The sequence below is a fragment of the Dipodomys merriami genome, unplaced genomic scaffold, assembly GCF_024711535.1.
Source record: "Dipodomys merriami isolate MVZ:Mamm:240054 unplaced genomic scaffold, mDipMer1.0.p SCAF_92, whole genome shotgun sequence".
NCBI lineage: Eukaryota > Metazoa > Chordata > Mammalia > Rodentia > Heteromyidae > Dipodomys > Dipodomys merriami.
The window spans coordinates 1,600,060-1,627,227 of record NW_027206535.1 but is presented as its reverse complement, the minus strand read 5'-3'; the positions used below and the strand labels follow the sequence as shown (position 1 = coordinate 1,627,227).

The window sequence follows — 27,168 nt, the reverse complement described above, 5'->3', positions numbered from 1 at the left end:
GTACTGTGGCTCAAATGACAAGAGTGCTAGCCTTGAACACAAAGAGCCTCAGAGACAGAACTCAGGCCAGAGTTCAAGCCCCACAACTGACAAAAAAAAATTTAAAAAACAAGTTTGGTTTTAAAAAAACAAAAACCTGATGGGGCTGGGAAGGTGGCTCAGTGGTAGAGCGCTTGCCTTGCATGCCTGAGGCCCTGGGTTCAATTCCTCAGCACCACATAAGCAAAAAGAAAAAAGCCGGAAGTGACGCTGTGGCTCAAGAGGTAGAGCACTAGCCTTGAGCTGAAGATCTGAGGGACAGTGCCCAGGCCCAGAGTTCAGGCCTCATGACCGGACCCAAAAAAAAAAAAAAAAAAAAACCTGAAATTATGGGCTACCAGATGTTATCATCTAATTCTTTGGCCTTAAAGTCAAAAAAATAATTTGTTTGCAAAGAAATAAATTGAAAAGGTTAATGTTAATACAACAAGAGAATAGAAATCTATCTTACTCATAAATATCCATATTAATTTTTTAACAAAATAGAGGATTTTGGGTGGGTGCCAGTAGTTCATGCCTGTAATCATGGGGCTCAGATCTTGAAGATCATAACTCCAAGTCAAGCTGAGCAGAAAAGTCCACATGATTCCATTTCCAAAACATCAGCAAAAAGCTAAGCTAGAGATAGGGCTCAAATGGTAGAGTGCTAGCCAAGCAAGTATAAGGCCCTACTAAGTTCAATTCCTGGTACCAACAAAAAAAGAAAAAGAAAAAGCCAAGTGCTCATAGCTCACTCTGATAATCCTACTTACTCAAGAGACAGAGGTCTAGAGTATAATGGTTCAAAACCAGCTCTGGCAGAAAAATCTGCAAGTCTGTCTCCAAAATAATCAGCACAAAGCCAGGCTGCAGGCCTGGCTCTGTGGCAGAACAACAGCCTAGCAAGAAAGCACAAGGCTTTTTGACTACAAACTGCAATACCAGAAAAAGAAAAAGAAAAAAAAAAAAAGACAGGAAAGAACCTCCAGTGCTATATCCTAAGTACTATCTGACTTAACTACAGAAAGAATGCTATACATTCCACAACTTAATACAAAGACAGTCATTCTTTCATTTTTCAGAGAGTGAAAAGAGGTCAGTAAAAACCTCAGAACGTCTGAGTTGAAAAAGGCCTTCCCTCAAGAATTAAGAGGTTATCAGTCATAAATGTGTTAGTCACAAAATGTTTTTATGATATACTTTTTTCCACACAAATGCTACTAAACCAGCTTCAACTAGGTGTGGTTCCAAAACTTGTGTAATTCTGAAGACCTTAGAAAATGTAAAATAGAAAGGGAGAACTTTGGGCTGGGAAGGTGGCTCAGTGGTAGAGCTCTTGCCTTGCATGCATGAGGCCCTGGGTTCGATTCCTCAGCACCACATAAGTAAAAAGAAAAAAGCTGGAAGTGGCACTGTGGCTCAAGTGGTAGAGTGCTAGCCTTGAGCTGAAGAGCTGAGAGACAGCGCCCAGGCCCAGAGTTCAGGCCCCACAACCAGACCCAAAAAAAAATGTAAAAAAAAAAAAAGAAAGGGAGAACTTTCACCACTCTTGTAATTCAAAGTATGTAATTCAAAGACATCTTTGAATATGAATATCAATTGTTCCATTTAACATAACAGCAGGGAAATTACTACCTTAAATTCTTAATTCACATAAAATGTAGATAATAATGCTTATAGCTAACAAGAGTTATTGTGAGCCAGGTGCTGGTGGTTCACGCCTGTAATCCTAGCTACTCAGGAGGCTGAGATCTGAGCATTGTGGTTCAAAGTCAGCCCGGGCAGTAAAGTCCCTGAAACTCTTATCTCCAATAAACCACCAGAAAACCAGAAGTGGCACTGTGGCTCAAGTGGCAGAGCACTAGCCTTAGCTGAAGAGCTGAGGGACAGCACCCAAAACCAGAGTTCAAGCCCCACGACCAACCAAAAAAAAAAAATTCTTGTGAGACTAAGATAAAGTTCTAAAACATGGTAGCCAGCCAATGAAGTTGTTTGTGCTATAGTATTTGCTTCAATTGGGCAAAAAAGCTTGGGAGAATTTTGGACTTCATGATAATTAAAGTTTAAAAAAAAAAAGTAAAACGGAAGTGGCCCAGAGTTCAAGCCCCACGACCGACAAAAAAAAAAAAAAAAAAAAAAAAAGTAAAACAAATATCTCTTTCCCTTATCTTCTTTTTCTGTCTTTGCAACATAATCTACTTGGAGTTCATTTGAAAATGAAGGGTTGAGCTCTCAAAGGTGATGAAAACAACAGGATGACCATTAAGTCCTACATAATATCCAATAGGATCTACCTGTTTATGTCTCTTCTGCTAAGAAAAGGTAATAGCTTAAACACACTATAAAAAAAAAAAACAATTTAACAGCATATATTAAGCAAATACAACTAAATGCTAATTTTACCTTATTTTTACTTTTTGCCAGTCCTAGGGCTTGGACTCAGGGCCTGAGCACTGCCCCTGAGCTTCTTTTGCTCAAGGCTAGCATTCTACCACTTGAGCCACAACACCACTTCTGGTTTTTTTCTGTTTATATGGTACTGAGGAATCAAGAAGCTAGGGGGGGCTTCATGCATGTTAAGCAAGCACTCTACCACTAAGCCACATTCTCAGTCCTGTCAGTTTTAGAATCAAGGTGATAAGCGTATAGGAACTCACTGTATAATTTTTCCAGCTTTCCTATTTCTGAAATGTTTTCACAACAAATTGTTGGTAGAGCAGGAAGATTGTCCCAAACCCTAACAACCCAAAATAAAATCAGAATTTGATTCCTTGCTATCTATATGTACTCAAATTATTTTGTTTTCATCACTGTAAAGACACACTTGATAACTTTGATATAATGTTCATTTTTAAATAAAACCAACATTTGGCTCAAATGAGAGGATTTTTTAGATAGCTAATGGGAGTGGCTTCAAAAAATACTCCTCTTCAATGAGAATTAAGCAGTTGAGAAAATTATAAAGCTAATACAAACACTCCCATAAACAGGAGAATAAGCTCTAAATATAATTTGTATACTGCCTGTGAAGAAAGCTGAATATAAGGAAAATAAGGTATGGATAGCAATAAGGCAAAAGCCAATCACTAACTATACCAGAAAAAGGTGTCCTTCTACATAGTAAGCAGAATACTATTTTGACCCCATGTGGCATCCAAGAAAGTAATTAAATGGTAATTAGTCCTTCAAAAGCAGCCTATTAAAAACAGATAAAAAATTCCATAACTGCAAGTGATAAGCATACTTTTCAATTTTATAAATTAAAAACACTTGGCTTTGTGCCTGTAAGAATGGCTAAAATGGGCTGGGAAGGTAGCTCAGTGGTAGAGCACTTGCCTTGCATGCCTGAGGCCCTGGGTTCAATTCCTCAGCACCACATAAACAAAAAGAAAAAAGCCGGAAGTGGCGCTGTGGCTCAAGTGGTAGAGTGCTAGCCTTGAGCTGAAGAGCTGAAGGATAGCACCCAGGCCCAGAGTTCAGGCCCCACAACTGGACCAAAAAAAAAGGCTAAAATTTGGAGCTGGGAAGGTGGCTCAGTGGTAGAGTGCTTGCCTTATATGCATGAGGTACTGGGTTCGATTCCTCAGCACCACATAAGCAGAAAAAGCCGGAAGTGGCGCTGTGGCTCAAGTGGTAGTGCACTAGCTTTGAGCTGAAGAGCTGAGGGATAGCACCGAGGCCCAGAGTTCAGGCCCCACGACCAACAACAACAACAAAAAAAAAAGAATGCTAAAATTTAAAAATTTGACAATACCAATTTTGCCAAAGATGTGGTATTCTCATATACTGCTGATGGGAACATCTCAAAAATATCAATTCATTATAGCACATACACTATGATCCAGCAATCCCACTCCTGGGTATTTACCCAAGAGAAATGAAAATCTTTCCACATAAACAACTAGAGTTGAATTGTTCACTATAGCTTTATTTATAATACTCCAAAACTAAAACAGAGCCATTTCTATAAAAAAAAAAAAAAAAAGGAAAGACAAATTGTGGTTTATTCATGAGAAATGGAAGAGATTATAGTACTTAAAAGGAAGAAACTACTTTATACACAATACAAATAAATCTCAAAGACACAGGGGGAAAAAAAGAGTCACAATGATTTGATCCCATGTATTTGAAGTTCAAAATAGAGAAAACTACAGTAGATATTGTGGTTGTCTGAAGGGGAGGGAATGGGTATTAAATGCAAAAGAACAGAAAGAAGCTTTTTTTTTTTTTTGGTTGTTGGTTGGTCATGGAGGTTGAACTCTGGGCCTGGATGCTGTCCCTGAGGCTATTCAGCTCAAGGCAAGTGCTCTACCACTTGAACCACTTCCAGTTTTCTAGTAGTTTATTGGAAGCAAGAATCTCATGTATTTTGTTGCCCAGGCTGGCTTTGAACCATGATCCTCTGATCTCAGCCTCTTAAGTAGCTAGGAATACAGGCATGAGCCACCAGTGCCCGGCTAAGCGCACACGCGCGTGTGCGTGTGTGTGTGTGTGTGTCATGGAGCTTGAACTCTGGGCTTAGATACCCAGCTAAGCGTGTGTGTATGTGTGTGTGTGTGTGTGTGTCAGTCGTGGAGCTTAAACTCTGGGTTTAGATACCGCTTGAGATACCCAGCTAAGCGTGTGTGTGTGTGTGTGTGTGTGTGTGTGTGTGTGTGTGTGTGTGTGTGTGTGTGTGTGTGTGTGTGTGTGTGTGTGTGTGTGTGTGTGTGTGTGTGTGTGTGTGTGTGTGTGTGTGTGTGTGTGTGTGTGTGTGTGTGTGTGTGTCGGTCGTGGAGCTTGAACTCTGGGCTTAGATACCACTTGAGTCACAGCTCCACTTCCAGTTTCCTAGTGATTTATTGGAGATAGGAGTATCACAGACTTTCCTGCCCAGGATGGCTGTGAACCATGATCCTCAGATCTTAGCCTCCTGAGTAGCTAGGATTACAGGCATGAGCCACCAGCACCAGGCTAAGATTCTTAAGTGAGGAAAGTATGCTACATCTTACTTGGGGTGGTTAAACGGGTGAATTCTTTTGATCAAAACTCAAGCTCTAGGGCCAACAATGTAGCTCAATAGTAAAGTACTTTGCTTAACATGGTCAAGGCCCTGGGTCCCTGGCACTGCAAAAACAAGGAAGAGAGAAGGGCTGGAAAGGCAGCTCCGTGGCACAGTGCTTGCTTTGTATGCATGCATGCATCCCTGGGTTCAATTCCTCAGCACCACATAAGCAGAAAAGGCCAGAAGTGGTGCTGTGGCTCAAGTGGTAGAGCTAGCCTTGAGCTGAAGAGCTGAAGGACAGCGCCCAGGCCCAGAGTTTAAGCCCTACAACCGACCCAAAAAAAAAAAAAGAGAGAGAGAGAGTAAAAAATAGAGGAAGGGAGAGAGGAACAAACTACACTTAAGCTATGTGACTGCGTGTAAATAAAATCTCAGTACTAAATTGCCGGGTGTAGTGACTTAAGACTGTTGTCTACTTGGGACAAGAAGTGATTCAAAGCCAGACTATGCAAGAAGACATTAAAGAGCCAGGCGCTGGTGGCTCACGCCTATAATCCTAGCTACTCAGGAGGCTGAGATCTGAGGATCGCGATTCAAAGCCAGCCCGGGCAGGAGAGACTGTGAGACTCCTATCTCCAATAAACCACCAGAAAACCGGAAGTGGCACTGTAGCTCAAGTGGTAGAGAGCTCGCCTTGAGCTGAAGAGCTGAGGGACAGCGCCCAGGCCCAGAGTTCAAGCCCCACGACCGACCAAAAAAAAAAAAAAAAAAGACATTAAAGAGACTCCATCTCAACTAGTGGCTGGTTGTCAACCCAGTGACAGAGTAAGCAATGTGGGTGATCCGCAATTGTGTACACTTGTCATCCCCAGCAACACAGAGAAGGAGGAGAGTCAGCCCAGGAAGGCTAGGACATAAAGTGAGATTCTACCTTTAACCAATGCGAAAAAGGGCTGGAACTAGATGGGCACCGGTGGCTCATGCCTGTAATCCTAGCTGCTTAGGAGGCTGAGATCGAGGATATGGTTCAAAGCCAGCCCGGGCAGAAAAATCCGTGAGACTCTGCTCTCCAATAAACCACTAGAAAACCGGAAGTGGCTCAAGTGGTAGAGCAGGACAGCCCAGACCCAGAGTTCAAGCCCCATGACCGACAAAAAAAAAGGCCTAGAGGTATGGCTCAAATGACAAGAGTGCTAACCTGGTGAGCATGAGGCTTTAAATTTAATCCCAGGTTTAAAAAATATAATCTCTGGGGCTGGGAAGGTGACTCAGTGGTAGAGTGCTTGCCTTGCATGCATGAGTCCCTGGGTTCGATTCCTTAGCACCACATAAGCAAAAAGAAAAAAGCTGGAAGTGGTGCTGTGGCTCAAGTGGTAGAGTGCTAGCCTTGAGCTGAAGAGCTGAGGGACAGTGCCCAGGCCCAGAGTTCAGGCCCCACGACCGGACCCCCCAAAAAAAAAATAATAATCTCTGCCAGGTGTGAGTGGCTCTTGCCTGTAATCCTAGCTATTCAGGAGGCTAAGGTCTGAGGATCAAGGTTTGAAGTCAGCCTGAGAAGCGAAGTCTGTGAGACTTTTTTTTTTTTTTTGACCAGTCCTGGAGCTTGAACTCAGGGCCTGGGCACTGTCCCTGAACTTCTTTGACTCAAGGCTAGAGCTCTGCCAACTTGAGCCACAGTGCCACTTCTGGTTTTTTCTGTTTATGTGGTACTGAAGAATCGAACCCAGGGCTTCAAGCATGTTAGGCAAGCATTCTACCCCTAAGCCACATTCCCAGTACTCTTTGTGAGACTTCTATCACCAATTAACCATCAGAAAACCAGAAGTAGCACTGAGGCTCAAAGTGGTAGAGCGCTAACCTTGAACAAAAAGAGCTCAGGGACAGTACCCAAGCCCTGAGTTCAAGCCTCAGGATCAGCATGCAAACATATGCATGCATGTATACACATACACATACACATACACATACACACACACACACATTCTCTCTCTCTCTCTCTCTCTCTCTCTCTCTCTCTCTCTCTCTCTCTCTCTCTCTCCTTTTTTTTACTTGGAAGAGGCTATTGAACTACCCAAAGGCTTAAACAAAGTTCTAACACAAAAACTCTAAAAATTACAAGTAACACTGATACTTTTTTTTTCAATAGGATTTTTTTTTTGACAGTCCTGGGGCTTGAACTGGGGGCCTGGGCGCTGTACCTGAGCTCTTTTGCTCAAGGCTAGCATTCTACCACTTGAGCCACAGCACTATTTCTGGCTTTTTCTGTTATGTGGTACTGAGGAATTGAACCCAGGGCTTCATGCATGCTAGGCAAGCACTCTACCACTAAGCCACCTTCTCAGCCCTCAGTTAAGATTTTTTTTAATTTTTGTATTTGCAAATCTGATCAGCATATAGCAATACTATGGTTATATTCAAAAATATTATGGATGGATGAACATGTTCAAAGTAAACTGCATAAATGTATGAAAGTATAGAAGAAAACCCACCACATTACTCATGTATGCTAATTTAAATATAAAATGAATAAGTGAAATACATACATATATATATAGTCAGTTGTGGAGCTTGAACTCTGGGCCTGAGCACTATCCCTCAGCTCTTCAGCTCAAGGTGAGTGCTCTACCACTTTAGTCACAGTGCCACTTCCGGTTTTCTGAGGGATTTATTGGAGTTAAAAGTCTCAGGGACTTTCCTGCATGGGCTGATTTTGAACCACGATCCTCAGATCTCAGCCTCCTGAGTAGCTAGGATTATAGGCATAAGCCACTGGCACTCAGCAAAATAAATATTTTTAAAAGAAAAAAAAATTTAAAAAGAAAACGAATTTTAAAAAGTGACAATGACATGTACATCATTTCTAAAGACCAAGCACTCAGCTAGTCTCTTTTTTTGCTGGTCCTAGAGCTTGAACTTAGGGCCTAGGCACTGTCCTTGAACCTCTCTATGCTCAAGGCTAGCACTCTACCACCTGAGCCACAGCACCACTTCTGGCTTTTTCTGTTTATGTGGTACTGAGGAATAGAACCTAGGGCTTCATGGATGCTAGGCAAGCACTCTACCCCTAAGCCACATTCCCAGCCCCTCAGCTAGTCTCTTAATACAACTAGTCCTAAATCATTTCCCAATAACAACTCAGAATCTGACATCTCCTACACTTAAATCATTAAGTACACATGGCCAATTTAAGTAACAACCCCTAATATTTTTAATTTGGTAAAGCAATCACAGTGAAAGTTAAAAGAATAAAAACTAAAGAGAGATCTTGTGGTTCACACCTATAATCCTAGCTACTTGGGAGGCTGAGCTCTAGAATCATGGTTCAAAACCATTCCAGGAAGGAAAGTCAGTGAGACCCTAATCTCCAATTCACCACTAAAAAAAAAAAAAAAAGAAAGAAAGAAAGAAAGAAAAGAAAGAAATGAAGCTGTGGCTCAAGTGGTAGAATTCTAGCCTTGAGCAAAAAACAGGAGCTCAGAGACAGAGCCTAGGCTCTGAGTTCAAGCCCCAGGACCAGCAAAAAAAATAATAATAAAATAAAAAAATAAAAACTGAAATAATGAGTGTGATAGGGAAAGAAAAAGAGGAGTGGCTGATATAGTGCACATATTCATGGAAATGTTACAATGGATCGCCACCTTGTACAACTAAGTATACTAATAAAAACAAAAAGCCAGCGCTGGTGGCTCATGCCTGTAATTTTGTGTGTGCGTGTAGTTTTGGGTTTTTGTTTTTGTTTTTTTTTGGCAGTTGTGGGGCCTGGCCTGGGTGCCGTCCCTCAGCTCTTCAGCTCAAGGCTAGCACTGTACCACTTGAGCCATAGCACCACTTCTGACTTTTTCTGCTTGTGTAGTACTGAGGAAAGGAATCCAGGACCTCAAGCATATAAGGCAAGCACTCTACCACTGAGCCACCTTCCCAACCATGCTGGTAATCTTAAATACTCAAGAGGCTGAGATCCGAGGATCGCGGTTCAAAGCCAGCCTGGGCAGAAAAGTCCATGAGACACTGATCTCCAATTAACCACCAGAAATCCGGAAGTGGTGCTATGGCTCAAGTGGTAGAGCCCTCACCTTGAGCTGTAGAGCTCAGGAGCAGTACCCACCTTGAGCTCAAGAGCTCAGGGACAGCACCCAGGCCCAGAGTTCAAGCCCAAAACCAACCAACCAATAAATAAATAAATACTATCTGCTTTATCAACAACCTTGTATGCAAGTCTAAGAAACTACCAAAGGAACTTTTTAAGGTTCTATTTCAATTTCTGAATGTGATTATATAATTAAAAGCATGATTCCTCATAGATTTGTTTTTTTTTCTCCTGAAACCTAGATTGCACTCCACTTCCTAAGTGCTCAGTTTATGCCCAAGGAGTACCTTACCTGGATGTGTAAATCTATCATTACTTCTAAAATCACAGTCAAAATTAAAAACTATCTAGGTCTGGGAATGTGGTTTAGTGGTAGAATGCTTGCCTAGCATGCATGAAGTGCTGGGTTCTATTCCTCAGTACCACATACACAGAAAAGGCCAGAAGTGGCACTGTGGCTTAAGTTGACAGAGCTCTAGTCTTCAGCAAAAGAAGTTCACAGACAGTGCCCAGGCCCTGAGTTCAAGACACAGGACTGGCAAAAAGAAGAAGAAGAAGAAGAGGAGGAGGAGGAGGCGGAAGAGGAGGAGGAGGAGGGGGAGGAGGAGGGGGAAGGGGAAGTGGAAGGAGGAGAAGGAGAAGGAGAAGAAGAAAGGTAGAGCTAGCCTTGAGCTGAGGGACAGCACCCAGGCCCAGAGGTCAAGCCCCATGACCAACAACAACAACAACAACAAAAAGGTAACTAGAAAGGGAGACCTGAAATTAAAAAAACACATAACTCAAAAAGGAAAATTCAGTGTCACATTCCCTTGGATTTAAAACACTAAGTAGAAAACAAAATTCTGGGCTGTTTTCAAGATAGATGCAGGTTACCTATCTTAGGAAAACATCCAAACATTTTTAAACCTGTCAGATCAAGGAGATTATAACACTGGGTAAAAACTATGTACCCTCACAGCAGCAAATTTCACAAATGAAAATTAAACTGATCAATAAAAGTAGATGTTTCTAAAACTTTTAGAAATCATATTTTCCAGTATCTCTAAATATTTACTTAATACATCTCTTTATTTTTTAAGCATACTAAACAAATATAAAATAGATATAAAAATACTGCAGTTTTTAGGGGAAGGGACAACTTTCTAATTTCATTGAATAGTCTGTAAGAATAACCAGCTTCTTGAAAGCAGCTGGGAAAGTATGTACATAAGCAGCTGTCTACAGATGGCTCTGTACTTTTCCAAAGGAAGTAAGCTAATTATTACGTATCAAGTCCATAGAATATATAGATTTGTCATTCTAGTCTTGCTCTGAGATCTTTACACAAGAACCTAGTTTGGCCAGATACCACTGTCTTATGCCTATAATCCTAGCTACTGAGAAGGCTAAGTAAAATCTGAGGACAACTGTTCAAAGCCAGCCCAAGCAGGCAAATCTGAGACACTCTTATTTCTAGTAAACAGGCCAAAAAGCCGGAAGTAAAGGTGTGGATCAAGTGATGGAATTCCAGCCTTCAAAGACAGATGCCAGTGACTTACACATTGTAGGCTGAGATGTGAGGATTGCGGTTCAAAGCCAGGCAGGAAAGTCCGTGAGACTCTTTATCTCCAATTAACCACCAGAAAACTGGAAGTGGCATTGTGGCTCAAGTGGTAGAGCACTCACTCACCTTGAGCTGAATAACTGAGGGACAGTGCCCAGGTCCAGAGTTCGAGCCCCACGACCAACCAAAAAAAAAAAAAAACAGCCTTCAGCAGAAAAAGCCAAGGAAGAGCACAAGCCCTTGAGTTTCAGCTCTATCTCAAACTTCTTTTGTGTGCCAGAATCGGCACAAAAAATAAATAAATAAATAAATAAAAAGGGAGCTGGGAAAGTGGCTCAGTGGTAGAGTGCTTGCCTTGCATGCATAAGGCCTGGGTTCAATTCCTCAGCACCACATAAGCAGAAAAAGCCAGAAGTGGTGCTGTGGCTCAAGTGGTAGAGCGCTAGCCTTGAGCTGAAGAACTGAGGGACAGCGCCCAGACCCAGAATTCAGGCTCAACAACCGGCAAAAAAGAAAAAAAAAATTTTAAGTTTTAAGACAGGGCTGGGGTATAATTCAGTGATAGAGTGCTTAGCCTGTACAAGGACTTGGGCTCAATACTCAGCACAACCACTACCCCCTATAAAAAGGTTTCAAAAAGATGCTTTCTCCATCAGGCATAGTGGTGTACAAGCTTGTAATCTCAGCTCTTGGGAGGCAGAGGTAGGAGGATAAGAGTTTATGGCCAGACTAGGTTAAAACTCCCACCCCTCTGCCCCCCCCCAAATTGGTTTTTATAACATGGAAAGTTCATTGATGGAAGTATATACAAGGGGACTCAGATCAACTCCTCACTTAGCAACTCAAATACTAACAGATGATTATATAGTCTCCACTATAATGAGAACCTTATTTACTTGGCAGAGGACAAGTTAATTAATTTTTAGGTAATGTCATATCACAAAATTTAAAGTTGAAGTACGTTACTGAAACCACACACACACACACACACAAAAGTCAGGTAAATTTATTTTATTTGTGCTGGTCCTGAACTTTAACTCAGGAACCCACTTGGCTTTTTCTATTAGGCTGGCACTCTACCACCTAAGCCATACTTCCACATCTGGCTTTTTAATAGTTAACTGAAGATGAGTCTCACAGACTTTTCTGCCCAGGATGGCTTTAAACTGAGACCCTCAGATCTTAGCCTCCTGAGTATCAGCTAGGATTACCAGGCATGAACCACCAACACCTGGCCAGTCAGGTGTAAATTTCAGTACAACCCAAATTCTATCTTCAGTCCCCTCAACTCTTGACATGTGACAAAACAAAAAAATTTAAATTAAAGGTAACATCTTAAATCGGAGGACCTGAAGCTACTTTCTTCAAGAAAAGTATAGCCAAAACAAGATATCACAGGGCAGAGCACAAGTGGGCCTGAAGCATAAAAGGATGAAAATCTTATCAGCTGTAAACACAATAAGTAGAATCCTTTAATCTGTAAGAAAACAAGAACTGGCTATTTCAGAAGCCCCATTAGATTGTGAAATAAAATGCAGACACAAATTAAAGGCAGCCAGCATCTCATCAGCTGTTCTAAGCTTTGAGTATTAAAGCTTAGTTGTTTTCAGTTCCTTTCTTTATATAGTACAAGACAGTTCAAGAGAATACGTGCTTTTTATTCTAACAGCAATTTTCCTCTTTGGCCTGGGAAAAGTTGTTGAGCCTTTCTTAGTAAACAACAGTAACACTAAATTCACATGAAGTCGTGGGTATTATTAACACATAGACTATATTCTGAGCTCATAAACAATAAAAGCCTAACAGTTTAGCATTGTACTGGAAGTTTTTTTTTAAATCTCATCTCAACTTTCCTTCCTTTCCAGCTTCTAACACAATTGTCTGCAAACAGCAACTTTAGGCCCTTTACTATCCTAAGAATTTTTCACATTTTTCTTCCCTCTGCTCATAGTTTCTTCAATCTGTGACACTCTTCCTTCTCCGTTACTGAAATTATACTTGTCTTTCAATCACAGTGTAAAAGCCTTCCATGAGCAATCACCTTCACAAATAGCAATCTTCTTAAGCATCCTCATTCTTTCCTCTAAATCTCATTGTGTTTTTCTGCTTTGTTTTTTGTTGGCAGTTGAAGATTGAACCCAAAGCTTCATAAAAGCTAAGCAAATGTTCCGTCACTTGTGCCACATCCCCCAGCCCCTTCAGCTTTTTTTAAATTTTTATTTTGCCAGTCTTGGAGCCTAAGCACTGTCCCTGAGCGTCTTTTGCTCAAGGCTAGCACTCTACCACTTGAACCACAGTGCCACTTCCAGTTTTTTCTGTTTATATGGTATTCAGGACTCGAACCCAGGGTTTCATGCATGCTAGACAAGCACTCTACCACTAAGCCACATTCCCAGCCATATTTTTGTTTTTGAGACTGGGTCTGGCTAACTTTGCCAAACAGGACTCAAACTCCTGCTTTCTTAGACAGGCAAGGACCACAACACACCACACATTGTATTTTTCTTTTTTGCCGGTCGTGGGGCCTGAACTCTGAGCCTGGGTACTGTCCCTCAGCTCTTCAGCTCAAGGCTAGCACTCTACCACTTGAGCCACAGCACCACTTCCGGCTTTTCCTGCTTATGTGGTGCTGAGGAATCGACCCCAGGGCCTCATGCATGCAAGGCAAGCACTCTGCCACTGAGCCATCTTCCCAGCCCCAAACACACATTGTATTTTTTATCCTCATTACTTCATTTAGATCAGTTGTTACTTACACTTTCTCCACTGCCACATAAGCTTAAGGGTAGGGAATACTTAAATATGGAACCAGACTAAACACAAGATAATACTGAGCCAACATAAGGAAAAGTGATATTTAAATCAATATTAAGACAATGGGAAACAACCCAATAGGTTGGGGATGCCATTAGCACTAAAAAAACAGAACCCTAAATACTAAATAAGATAATTTTAAAAATACCACTGTATTGTGCTACATGTTTTTTGTTTTTGTTTTTTTGTCAGTCCTGGGGCCTGAACTCTGGGCCTGGGCGCTGTCCCTCAGCTCTTCAGCTCAAGACTGGCACTCTACCACTTGAGCCATAGCAACACTTCCGCCTTTTTCTGCATATGTGGTGCTGAGGAATGGAATCCATAGCCTCTTGCATGCAAGGCAAGGACTCTACCACTGAGCCACCTTCCCAGCCCCACCAATAAAGTTTTGACAAAACTTGTCTCAGATGTTTTTGTTGATTTGTTTTGTGTGTATATATATTGGGTAATAACATATACAGTGTGAGTTCCTTTTTTTGAGACAGGGTCCACATTGCCTAACATAAGATCCTCTTTCTACAGCCTCACAAATGCTAGGATCACAGGCCTCTGGTACTATATGTGGCTGCAACTTTTTAATAAATATTTAACTGTCTAAGATTCTAATTATGGGTTGGAATTGTACCACACATACAGGTTCCTACAGGACTGCCTGAGTGAAGCATGGAAGACATCTTACAGAGTTGACAGCTGAACAGAATGAACCTAACTGGCTCTAACCTAAGTCACCACAGTATCCTGTCTCTAATGAATAACTTACCACAGATCCTGCTCCCAAAGCACTTTGCTGTGATCATAAATTACAGTGTTTGCTTGTCAATTAAGTCTCTCTGCTTATCTACCATTGAGACAAGTCCCACTGAGACTTATCTTTAAAAATAACTGTCCTTAGCTGGGCACTGGTGGCTCACGCCTGTAATCCTAGCTACTCAGGAGGCCGAGATCTGAGGATGGTGGTTCAAAGCCAGCCCAGGCAGGAAAGTCCATGAAACTGTTATGTCCAATAAACCACCAGAAAACCAGAAATGGAGCTGTAGCTCAAGTGGTAGAATGCTAGCCTTGAGCTGAAGAGCTGAGGGATAGCGCTCAGGCCCAGATTTCAAGCCCCACGACTGACAAAAAAATAAAATAAAATAAAAAATAAATAAAAATAACTGTCCTTGACAGCATAGTAACTGTCATAGAAACAAACTGGTCAGCGGGGGCTAGAGAGACAACGGTTCTTCATAACTTACAAGCAGGAGCCGGGTACTGGTGGCTCACACCTCTAATCCTAGCTACTCAGGAGGCTAAGATCTGAGGATCACGGTTCAAAGCCAGCCCCGGGCAGGAAAGACTGTGAGACTCCTATCTCCAATAAACCACCAGAAAACCGGAAGTGGCGCTGTAGCTCAAGTGGTAGAGTGCTAGCTGAAGAGCTGAGGGACAGCGCCCAGGCCCAGAGTTCAAGCCCCACGACTGACCAAAAAAAAAATAATAACTTGCAAGCAGGGGCTGGAAAGGTGACTCAGTGATAGAGCGCTTGCCTTGCATGCCTGAAGCCCTGAGTTCGATTACTCAGCACCACATAAGCAAAAGAAAAAAGCCGAAGTGGCACTGTGGCTCAAGTGGTAGAGCGCTAGCCTTGAGCTGAAGAGCTGAGGGACAGTGCCCAGGCCCACAGTTCAGGCCCCACGACCAGACCCAAAAAAGAAAAATAATAACTTACAAGCAACAGCTAAATCTTTACACTACTAACAAAAAATCATTCCCTGGTCTGTAAAAGTGATTTTTAAGGGAAAGGTAATATTATTTGCAATTTTTTTTTGGGGGGGGGGCGGTCATGGGGCCTGAACTCTGGGCCTGGGCACTGTCCCTCAGCTCTTCAGCTCAAAGCTAGCACTCTACCACTTGAGCCACAGTGCCACTTCTGGCTTTTTCTGCTTATGTGGTACTGAGGAATCAAACCCAGGGCCTCATGCATGCAAGGCAAGCACTCTACCACTGAGCCACCTTCCTAGCCCCTATTATTTGTAAATTTAATGTTATCTATTTACAACCAAAACTACTTATGAAAGTAAATGTTTTTTGAAGTTATGATTATCACACTCCCTTCATGGATAACCAGCTGAGTAAAGATATACAATACCTGGGCAACTGTGACTTATGCCTGTAATTCTAGCTACTCAGGAGGCTGAGATTTGAGGATTGCAGTTCAGAGGCAGCCCAGCAAGAAAGTCCATGAGACCAATTAGCCACCAGAAAACTGGAAGTAGCGCTGTGGCTCAAAGTGATAGAGCGCTAGCCTGGAGCAGAAAAAGCTCAGAGACAGAGCCAAGGCCCTGAGTTTAAGCCTCATGACTGGGGGTGAGGTGGGAGGGTGGAAGAGGAGGGGAAGGAGAAGGACTTTTATAGTAAGGGTAAAGAAGGTTTCTTAGATCCAGTCTCTCATCTAGTTTAACAACAGGAGATAAGGAAGGGGTAAATAAAAATATAGAATTGTTTCATTTCACAATGGCAGAACCCAAGTTCAACTGCTATCTACATCTATAACTGAATTTTTAGCTTTATTTTTTCAGGGCTGAGTACTAAATCCAAGACCTTGCATATGCTATGTAAGTACCACTAAGCTACAGCCCCAATTGAAATTTTTTAACTATTTCATTTTATCTGACTTTGTGCCTGTACTAAGGCTTGAACAAGGCCTGGGAACTGTCCCTTAACTTTTTCACTCAACACTAGTGCTCTACACAGTGCTCTAGACACACTGCTCTACTTCTAGCAGTTAGGTGATTAATTAGAGTCTCACTGACTTTTCTGCCTGGGCTATCTTCAAACCAGGATATTCAGATTTCAACTTCCTAAGTAGCTAGGATTACAGGCATGAGACACTTGTACCCAGCAAAATTTTAGTAACTTCATGTAACTAGTCACAGTCAGAAATAATTGACTATTAATAGAAATATTTGGAAAATCAAAGATGAAAAATACAAGATTTAGGCTGGGAAGGTGGCTCAGTGGCTAGAGCGCTTGCCTTGCATGCCTGAGGCCCTGGGTTCGATTCCTCAGCACCACATAAGCACAAAGAAAAAAGCCGGAAGTGGCACTGTAGCTCAAGTGGTACAGCGCTAGCCTTGAGCTGAAGAGCTGTGGGACAGCACCCAGGCCCAGAATTCAGGCCACACGACCGGACACCCCCCAAAAAAAAGAAAAATACAAAATTTAGTAACTGAAGACCTGGATATAATCCTGGTTGTCATTCACTAATGTAACACTCAGTTTCTTCTCTTATAAAATTGGGGTATTTTTATTCATTCAGCAAGAATTCACTGAAAATTTCCTTTATGTGCCAGCAGACATTTAGTTAGGGACACCACAGCATATTTATTAGATATATTCCCTGCCCTACAGAGTTTATAATCTCTCTATCTGATAGGGTTAAGTACAAATGTATACACACTGCAAATTATACACATCATACACATTTAAAGTGCTATAATGATCATTACTTGTCCTACCTCTTAACTATACACCTTTTTTTTTTTTTTTTGTCGGTCGTGGGGCTTGAACTCTGGGCCTGGGAGCTGTCCCTCAGCTCTTCAGCTCAAGGCGAGCGCTCTACCACTTGAGCTACAGCGCCACTTCCGGTTTTCTGGTGGTTTATTGGAGATAGGAGTCTCACGGTCTCTCCTGCCCGGGCTGGCTTTGAACCGCGATCCTCAGATCTCAGCCTCCTGAGTAGCTAGGATTACAGGCGTGAGCCACCAGCGCCCGGCTTATACACCTTTATTGCAAGAGCTTAGCAAGATCCAATAAAGTATACATAATCAAACAGAACACTGACTTTCCACCTAATCTGGAATTTAGGAGTTTCACAAATCACTATTTGTTACTATATTCCTAAAGACTCTCACTATAAGTACAATGATAAACTAAGAATACAGGCTCTTTTCTGTTGTTCAGATCATGTGGTTTGATGTGTGGTTGCATTCCCTACATCTGGCAAAGAGGTAAAAAAAAAACTGAACATTTCTATGTCTCATCCAAGTCCTACTGAATCACAAACCTTAAAAAGGTGGGCCTGAGAATCTATACTTTAGACAAGTATATCCAAGTGATTCTCACACACACACTGAAGTTTGAGAACCACTGCCATAAAATTCCCTTTGATCAGAAACCATTCTAAACACTATTACCAAAATTTACCTGAGCCAAACAAAATTCAGTTACAATAAAGAAAGAAGTTGAAGAACGGAACTATACACAATTTGTAAAAATACTTTTTATAACACCAACCTCTTCTTATTCAATAATTTTCAAACTTTCACACAAAATGAAGTAAAAAATTGACTTTCAATAAACAAATTGATGTATGTAGCCTAACTTATGGCTTAACTTTAACCAGGGAAAGTTAATAGCTGTATTATCTGACAGCTATCAAGGAAGAAAGCCTTTCTCACTAACAGAACCATATCATGATTTTAAATGCAAAGCAGCTTGAAGGGGTGTAGGCTTAAAGACATTACCTAAATACCAAAGAAATGAAAAAAAGGAAAAAGAAAGAGAAAAAACAGAATGCCTCAAAAATATAGGCATATAGACACCCCTTTATCCATAACTCCACACTAAAATCCTCTTAAAGGGTTCTCTTTGCTTGCCTTGCATACATGAGGCATTGGGTTCAATTCCTCAGCACCACATAAGCAGAAAAAGCCAGAAGTGGTGCTGTGGCTCAAGTGGTAGAGCACTAGCCTTGAGCTGAAGAGCTGAGGGACAGCTCTCAGGCCCAGAGTTTAGGCCCCACAACTGGCAAAAAAGAAAAAGAAAAAAAAAAAAAAAAGAATTCAATAGCAAGTACCAGTGGCTGGAATCCTAGCTACCTGGGAGGCTGAGATGTAAGGACTTTGCTTCAAAGTCAGCCAATGCAGGAAAGCTCATGTGATTCTTATCTTCAATTAACTACCAAAAAGCTGGAACTAGAGTTGTGGTTCAAGTGGTAGAGCTCTAGCTTTGAGAGAAAACAAAACAAAAAAACAAAAACTAAGGGACAGGCAGAGCACAGTCCCTGAGTTCAAGTCCCAGGACCAGCAGAAAAGCAAAAGGGGGAGGGAGGGACGGAGGGAGGGAGGAGAGAAGGAAGGAAGGGAGGAAGGAAGGAAGGAAGGAAGGAAGGAAGGAAGGAAGGAAGGAAGGAACGGAGGGAGGGAGGGAGGGAGGGAGGAAGGGAAGGAGGGAAGGGAAGGGAAGGGAAAGGAAGGGAAGGGAAGGGAAGGGAAGAGAAGGGAATTGAAATGAAGGAAAAGGAGGAGGGAGGGGAAGAGAGAAAGAAGAAAGAAAAGAGAGAGGGAGGGGAAGGAGAGAAGAGAGGGAAAAGAGCTGGAAGGAGAAAAAAATTCATCAATAAGCCGGGCACCAGTCGCTCACGCCTATAATCCTAGCTACTCAGGAGTCTGAGATCTGAGGATCACGATTCAAAGCCAGCCCGAGCAGCAAAGTCCATGAGACTCATCTCCAATAAACCACCAGAAGACTGGAAGTGGCGCTGGAGCTCAAGTGGTAGAGCACTCGCCTTGAGCAGAAGAGCACAAGCACAGCGCCCAAGCCCAGAGTTCAAGCCCCACGACCGACCATAAAAAAAAAAAAAAAAAAAAAAAAACTCATCAATAGCTGTGGAACAAAATCTCTTGGAACAACTTTAAAAAAAAAAAAAAAAACTAACCTGAAGTCAGTTCTTTCACATAATATATAATTAGGGCAAAGACATTTATTTTAATTCTATTTGTTGAAAGTTTCCTTCACACAATAGTCTACAGGTACTTAGACATCTAAGGGAAGACAGTGTATGTTACACTGGGAAAAATAAGGTGGAGACTATGATAATGTTAGTCAACAAAAATTTCCATCTGCTCAATGTTCAGAGCCCAAAGGGCTTCTTCATAGTGGAATACCAAATTTTGCAACAGGTCTCTCCTAAACTGGTTACAATGTAGTCCATTTTGAAAGGGGAAAGGACAAACTGAGCCATACTAGGTAGGGTGTAATTTAAAAATTGTAAGAGTCAATAAGGACTAGAGCCTTGCATAAGCAAACTCTGAAAGAAATACAAAGAAATTCAAGGCTTTACTTCTGTCTAAACTTGTCTGATCCTGGTAAGTCTCAAAATTACTCTGTTCTTTCATGTTTCTATCAGCTGTCCAAATCATGACAATAAAAGAAAACTGGAATAAAACAATTTGTCCACATAGAAAAAGTTTAAAATAGAGGGGGAAAGCCAGAAGTGGTGCTGTGGCGCAAGTGGTAGAACACTGCCTTGAGCACAAAGAACTTCAAGAACAGTGCCCAGCCCAAGCAAAAAACAAACTACCTAGCCCTAACTTGGAACCTACTGGGAACTTCGTAGACATAGAACGTTTTCCTGGGACAACAAATTAAAGAACTTGAGTGAAAGATAAATAAAAGCTTTCAAAAATTAAAGAGATTTTTTTTAAATGTCTAAAAATGCTCTCAGAAAATCAGCATCAATCAAATCAAATCAACTAAGTTGCTGGCACAAAAAGAATCATGTCCATCTGGTAGCTGATTTCCTCCTCGTACTTGAAACCCTAAGAAAGGTGTGAGGAAAGAGAAAGAACTATATAGCTGAGGTTGAAATTTTACCAACTAGTTCAACTTTGGGATACAACTATCACTAATGCCATTACAGTACTACAGAAGTGTCATAGCCTTTTGATATTAAAATGCTCATGGGTGAAAGGCTACAAAACCAAAATTGTTGATCATCACAACCTTTCAAGGAGGTCATCTAGGCAAAGTCTTTTGTTTTTCCTACCCTCTAAAATAAAGTTCTCTTCTCACCATTAAAGATATGCCAAAAAGCAATGTTGTTTCTCCAGAAAGAAAAATCTTCCTAGCTACCCAACATAGATCTTAGGTCTGAGACAAGTCCTTCTAGCTGTCCTTACAGAGTCACTGAGGTCTCCTTTATAGTATCTAGTTTACTGCGAAGTTCTGCTTTAGAAACCACAAAAGAGGGGCTGGGAAGGTGGCTCAGTAGTAGAGCACATGCCTTGTATGCCAGAGGCCCTGGGTTCGATTCCTCAGCACCACATAAGAAAAAAGAAAAAAAGGGCTGGGAAGGTGGCTCAGTGGTAGAGCACTTGCCTTGCATGCATGAGGACCTGGGTTCGATTCCTCAGCACCACATAAGCAAAAAGAAAAAAGCCGGAAATGGCGCTGTGGCTCAAGAGGTAGAGCGCTAGCCTTGAGCTGAGGGACAGCGCCCAGGCCCAGAGTTCAGGCCCCACCACTGGACCCAAAAAAAAAAAAAAAAAAGAAAAGAAAAAAAGAAAAAAGCCAGAAGTAGCGCTGTGGCTCAAGTGGTAGAGTGCTAGCCTTGAGCTGAAGAGCTGAGGGGCAGCACCCAGGCCCAGAGTTCAGGCCCCACGACCAGACCCCTCCAAAAAAAAGAAACCACAAAAGAGGGTTGCAAAGGTGGCTCAATGGTATAGCACTTGCCTTGCATGCATGAAGACCTGGGTTCGATTCCTCAGTACCACACAGACAGAAGGAGCCAAAAGTGGGCACTGTGGCTCAAGTGGTAGAGCACTGTGTCTAGACCCTGAGTTTAAGCCCCATGACCGACAAAAAAAAAAAAAAAAAGAAACCACAATAAAGGCAAAACCACCAACTATATTTTTGGCATATACAAATGGTAGATCACATTAGCTTTAATCTCCTACATAATTATTTTAGTTTTGTAATAGAGTAAGTGATCTAAAACTTTATAATAGTTTTAGTTTATAGTTTCACTTTAAGGCTAAAAATGAACAGCTGTATCCAAAGTTAACTTCCAAGGTCTTTACCCTCTGGTATGACAACTACAAAAGCTATTATCAGAAAACACCAGACACAGATTTTGCATTAATCTAGAAAGTAATCAGATATGCCCATGTACAAGAAATCAAAAGGTCATTATTGCATTCTGTATCTGTAAGCTCTATCCCCCACCCAAAAGAAAAAAAAAAGACAAAAGAATGTACTGCCAAAGAATACCAGAAAACAGCACATAATACATTAGTGAGAATTGAAAGAATAATCTGCTTACAGAAAGGACAGAAACAAAGTATAAGAGCTCCAAACATATGCTTTGTTGAGTTTCTTGAAGTGAGAGATGAGAAAACAACGATTAGATAGCAGAGTAAGACTGTGAAGGACAGAGGGCACAAGATGATCAAGAAGTGATGGACTCTTCTATAAGGCCAGATTTTCAAGATAGCGTCCTCTTTACAAACTCAAGTGTTTTACAAGACATAGACTGACAGTTGTGGAAACTACAATTATAATAACATGTTTAAAATATATATATATTAAAACTTCATATGGGCAAATACCATCATGGAGAAAGAGGTGTTGAAAGAAAGCATACACAATACAGATGCAGTAATATAAGAGAAGTACAAAACTGCAGGAGAATGGAAACAATGAGAGCTATACCGCCTACAACCACTATAGGAATTGTAATACGAAGTACAAAATTACAAATATAGATTAAGGGTAGTGGAGGAAGTCCGCATAGAAACTGCAAGACAAGGCAGCATCTTAGGAGTGTTAAGGGATGTGATGGAGAAGTAAAGCTGAGTAATATGATGGGGGCCAACACTGCAGCAGTGGGGGGTAGGTGGGTTGCAGCAGGAGCTGGGAAAGCAAACTAGAGGTGGGGGGGAGGGAGATAAAGTAACATGGAATAGGAGAAATAATGGAGTTGGACATGCTGCTTTAAAAAAAAAAAATGCAGATGTCCAAGAGCTAAAAGGAGGATGTAGTTTGGGGATAAGTAGGAGCTAGAAGGGCTCTACCATAAACCTGATGCAAAATAAAAGTGTGAGTATGGCTCAGGCGTGACGATACGGGCCAGAACAGGGATGTCCTGAGAGACATACGTTGATTGGGACACCAGGTTCAAAATCAGGGTGTTAATATCGAAATTACAGAGGAAACTACAGTATCAAACCCTGCCCCGCAAGAGGTCGGCAAGGGTCAGCAAAGATGGCATACTCTTGAGGGTATGAAAGCAAAAAGAAACGGAAGGACAAGAAGTGGACGTTTAACATGCGAAGGAGCGTTTAACCCGTACGGGAAAGAAGAAGGAGCGGAGCGGGTAGGGTCGCTGTTTCCGGAAGAAAAAGTGCGAGCACGCCACAGGGTCCTGCTTTGGTCTAGAGGACAGAAGGGACAGTCCTCCGGGACTGAGGGGAGTGGCGGAGAACAGGAAACTGATGCTCAAGCGAACTTGGGGAGGACCCAGCGCTGGCTGGGGTCCGGAAAGGAGATGCCGTTCCTGGGGAGGAAAACGAGGGGGGGTAGTGAGCGGCAGAAACCCGCGTGTCAAAAGGAGAAATCAAGGCGGGGGGGGGGGGCGAGATCATCTTAATGCTGCAAGGGAGCAGGGGTTAAAAAACAACAACAGAACTGGGGGGGGCGCCAGGATCTAAAGGAAGGGAAGTGGGAGTCGCAGCAAGCCCGGGGAGAAGAGGCGGCGGCGGGGCCGTCAGGCCTAAAGGGGGCGGGGGTCGCCGGGGCCCGCGCGAGGGCTGGGGTGACAGGCAGGGCGGGGCGGCGGCCGCCGCGATACTCACACCTCCAGGATGCGGTCCCCTTTGCGCACCCCGGCCCGGTCGGCCGCCCCTCCGGGCAGCACGGCGCTCACATGCTGCAGCGGCGCGTACAGCTCCCCGTTGATGCTCCGCAGTTGCCCGCCCTCGCTCACTTGGCCCCGCACGTTGAAGCCATAGCCGGATTCGGACTTGACGATGCGCACGACCCGGGGGCCGCCGCCTCCCCCGCCGCCGTTACCGGCGCAGTGGAGCCCAGACCCTCCGCCGCCGCCGCCGCCGCCGTTACGGTGAGGGGCTGAGGGGTGAATCCCTTCCCCGTCCTCGTCCGCCATCTTGCGAGCAAGCAAGCTGTACCCCCGCCCCCCCCCACGCCTCCACTCCTCCCGGCGCGCGCTCGCCCTTCACGGCAACCGCGCGACCCCCCGACGCGCGCGCCCGCCCCGCCGGCCGCGGAAAGTCGGCCCCGGTGCAGCCGGCCGGCGAAAGAGGAGCGAGGGGGGCGGGGGAAGCGAACGGTTGTGCCTCCCCGCGAGGCCTTCTGGGAAATGTAGTTCCGAGCTGTGTGGCCGGAGAGAGCCGGAGCCTGCGTTGTGCGCAAAGCCTGCTGGAAATTGTAGTTTGTCACTCTCAGGAGGTTCATCAGTTGGATGATATCTAACTCAGCACTGTGTCTTACTATAGGTTCCAAAGCTGAAGCATGAGTTTCTTCCTTTTTCCTTTCAATTAATAACCTCTAAAAACAATTACGTTGGCTGGCTAGGGGTGTAACAGCGGTGGTGTGCTTGTTAAGCATTCCTGCTAAGCCTTGGATTCAATCCCCAGCAAAGAAGGAAAGAAAGGGGGAGGGGGGGAGAGAGAGGGAGGGAAGGATTTAAAATAGGATGAGCTGGGCGCCCGTGGCTCACTCCGGTAATCTTAGCCACTGAGGAGGTTGAGATCTGTTAAGATCTGAGGATCGTGGTTCAAAGCCAGCCACGGCAGGAAAGCCCTAGAGACTCATCTCCAGTTAAAACACCCAGGAGCCAGAAGTGGAGGTGTGGCTTACATAGTCAAGCATTAGCCTTAAGCACAAAATTGCTCAGGGACAGCGCCCAGGCCCTGAGTTCAACACACATAAATACAGACACACACAAAATAAAAATACTAGGATTAGCTGATATCTGTGGTTCAACACAATATTAAATTTGCTTAAAGGGCTGAGTAAATTTCATTTTATCTGATAGTCCAACAACCTAGTAAGGAAACAGGATCGAAAAATCAGTCTCCTATTTCACATATTAGGAAACAGAGCCTTCGAGCACTCAAAGTCAACAGCAATTAAGTAACAGGAACTAAGGCTTAGCCATTTTTTGCGCAATATTCTTTTCATGTATTGAGGCTACATAAAAACTATTGCTCAAACTATACAAAAAAGTTTATGTAGAGAGGAAACTACAGTATCTAATTTAAAAGTGGATATTAGAGTGGTCAAGTAATTTCAATTGAGCAGTAATTTTGAAGTTACATTTATTTCAAATTCATTTTATTTTCCCCTAATAACTTAATAGAATTATTTGCAAATGGCAGCAACTTATGTTATTGGCTCCCTACCAAGACAGACATGAACATTGTGAAGAGTGAGAAATAAAAGAAAACAGATGCTCGGTGCCTGTGTCTCACTCCTGTAATCCTAGCTACTCAGGAGGATGAGATCTGAGGCTCACGGTTCAAAGCCAGCCTGGGCAGGTAAGTCCATGAGACTCTTGTTTCCAATAAACCACCGGAAAGCTGGAAGTGGCACTGTGGCTCAAATGGTAGCTAGTGAGCTTGCCTTGAGCTAAAAAGCTCAGAGATAACGCCCAGGCCCTGAGTTAAAGCCCCGGGACAAGAGAGAAAGAGAGACAGACAGAGAGAGAGAGAGACAGAGAGAGAGACAGAGAAACAGAGAGGGGGGAGGGGGAAGAAGAGGGAGATGGGGAAGGGGAAGGGAGGGGGGAAGGGAGGAGGAGGGAGGGGGAGAGGGAGGGAGGGGAGAAGAGGAGGGAAGGGGAGGAGGGAGAGAAGGGAAGAACTAACTTAAGCATTTACTACTCCAGTCTGACATTTGGTTTTCCCCAACTTTTAAGTCTAAAAGTCTGTTATGGCTTCTAGTCACAAAATTCTTGGGTCTGAGACAAAGGACTATTACTCAGGACACAGGAAACATGGAACTTCTGCATGTTTGTACCAGTTCCTCTTACCTCTCTTCACCCCAAGTACCTCCAGGAATAAAACACAAAGGCTCAAATAAATCTTGGGTGTTTCATGGATTTGCATCACAGAGGAGGGCAATGAACTCAGAAAATGCTACCTCAAAGTAGTAAGTGAACCTGTTCTTTGTCCTAAGAAGACATTACTCCATCTCTCAAGGTTGCGTGTTACAAAAACAACCCCACAACCTTAAGAAACGAGAAGTCAGAGCACTGTCTTGAAAGGCTAAGATCCCAAGAGCTTATTTAGCTTTCTTCTCAAAATCTATTTGTGGCTCACATATGTAATCCTTGCTACTTGGGTGGCTGAGATCTGTGGATTCCAGTTTGAAGCCAGTCCTTGACAATAAGTCTGAGAGACTCTTCTCTCCAATTAGCTGGCAAGAAGCCAAGAGTGGAGGTGTGGCTTAAATGGCACCGCCCAGCCTCAACTCAAAAAGCTAAGCAGTGGAGCTGGGAAGGTGGCTCAGTGGTAGAATACTTGCCTTGCATGCATGAAGCCTTGGGTTCAATTCCTCAGCAGAAAAAGCCGGAAGTGGCACTGTGGCTCAAGTGGTAGAGCGCTAGCCTTGAGCTGAAAAAGCTGAGGGACAGCGCCCAGGCCCAGAATTCAGGCCTCACAATGGGCAAAAATAAATAAATAAATAGAAGCTAAGCAAGAGTACAAGGCCCTGAGTTCAAGCTCCACTGTACACAATACACACAGACATATACACACCATTACAATACACACACACATATACACACCATTAGTATATACAGGAAGATGAGGAGAAGCATGAAGGGCTTCCTTTCTCAACATTACTATGTGCCAAATAACACTTTAAACACTTAAGTCTCCATCTCAGTAAACCCTTAAACACTATTATGTCCCCACTTTTACAGATTAATAAAAATGAACAGAGAAATTACACAACTAAAAAGTAATGAATCCAGAAATGGAACTGAAAGAATTCAGGAGCTGGGAATTGCTGGTGGTGCAGATCAAAAGGATTAAGAGATCTCACAAAAGGTGGGATAAGGATACAAAGTCATTGCACCATAACATTAAACAAAATATAGAGTGGGAGTTGGGTGCCATTGGCTCATGCCTATAATCCTAGTACTCAGGAGCCAGCCAGGTCAGGAAAGTCCATGATATGCTTATTTCCAATAACCAGCAAAGAGAGGAACATAGAGATATGGCTCAAGTGGTAGAGTGTTAACTTTGAGTGAAAAAACAAAGGGACAGAGTCCAAGCCCTGAGTTCAATCCCTAATGCTCACATACACACATACACAAAGAAATAATTTTACTTGAAAGCTGGGCACCAGTGGCTCACGCCTGTAATCCTAGCTACTCAGGAGCCTGAGATCTGAGGACAGCAGTTCAAAGCCAGCCTGGGCAGGAAAGTCCATGAGGCTCTTATCTCCAGTTAACCACCAGAACCTCAGAAGTGGTGCTGTGTCTCAAGTGGTAGAGTGTTCCTTGAGCTAAAGAGTTCAGGGATAGCAACCAGGTCCAGAGTTCAAACCTCACAACAGACAAAATAAATAATAATTTTAAATGTTGGGGACATGGCTCAAGTGTTAGAGTGCTTGTCTAACAAATGCACAGACCTGGAGTACAATTCCTAATACCACACCCAAAAAAGTTATTTTGCTTCAAAATAATATTGGTGTTTGTTTTCTTTTCTTTTGTCAGTCGTGGGGCTTATACTCTGGGCCTGGGCGCTGTCCCTCAGCTCTTCAGCTCAAGGTGAGCGCTCTACCACTTGAGCTACAGCACCACTTCCGGTTTTCTGGTGGTTTATTGGAGATAGGAGTCTCACAGTCTCTCCTGCCTGGGCTGGCTTTGAACCGCGATCCTCAGATCTCAGCCTCCTGAGTAGCTAGGATTACAGGCGTGAGCCACCAGCGCCC

General features: G+C 43.0%; 1 protein-coding gene across 2 annotated transcripts in view; it reads right to left on the bottom strand.

The window, feature by feature from the left end:
• The window catches only part of LOC138821572 (sorting nexin-27), a 75,017-nt gene extending 51,631 nt beyond the window's left edge, over positions 1 to 23,386 (bottom strand). For both annotated transcript variants that reach the window (XM_070013950.1, XM_070013949.1), the window contains exon 1: positions 23,061 to 23,386. In XM_070013950.1, the coding sequence (XP_069870051.1) occupies positions 23,061 to 23,371 (311 nt within the window). In that variant the 5' untranslated portion in view covers positions 23,372 to 23,386. The remainder of the gene's footprint in view (positions 1 to 23,060) is intronic.
• Positions 23,387 to 27,168: the final 3,782 nt, after the last annotated feature.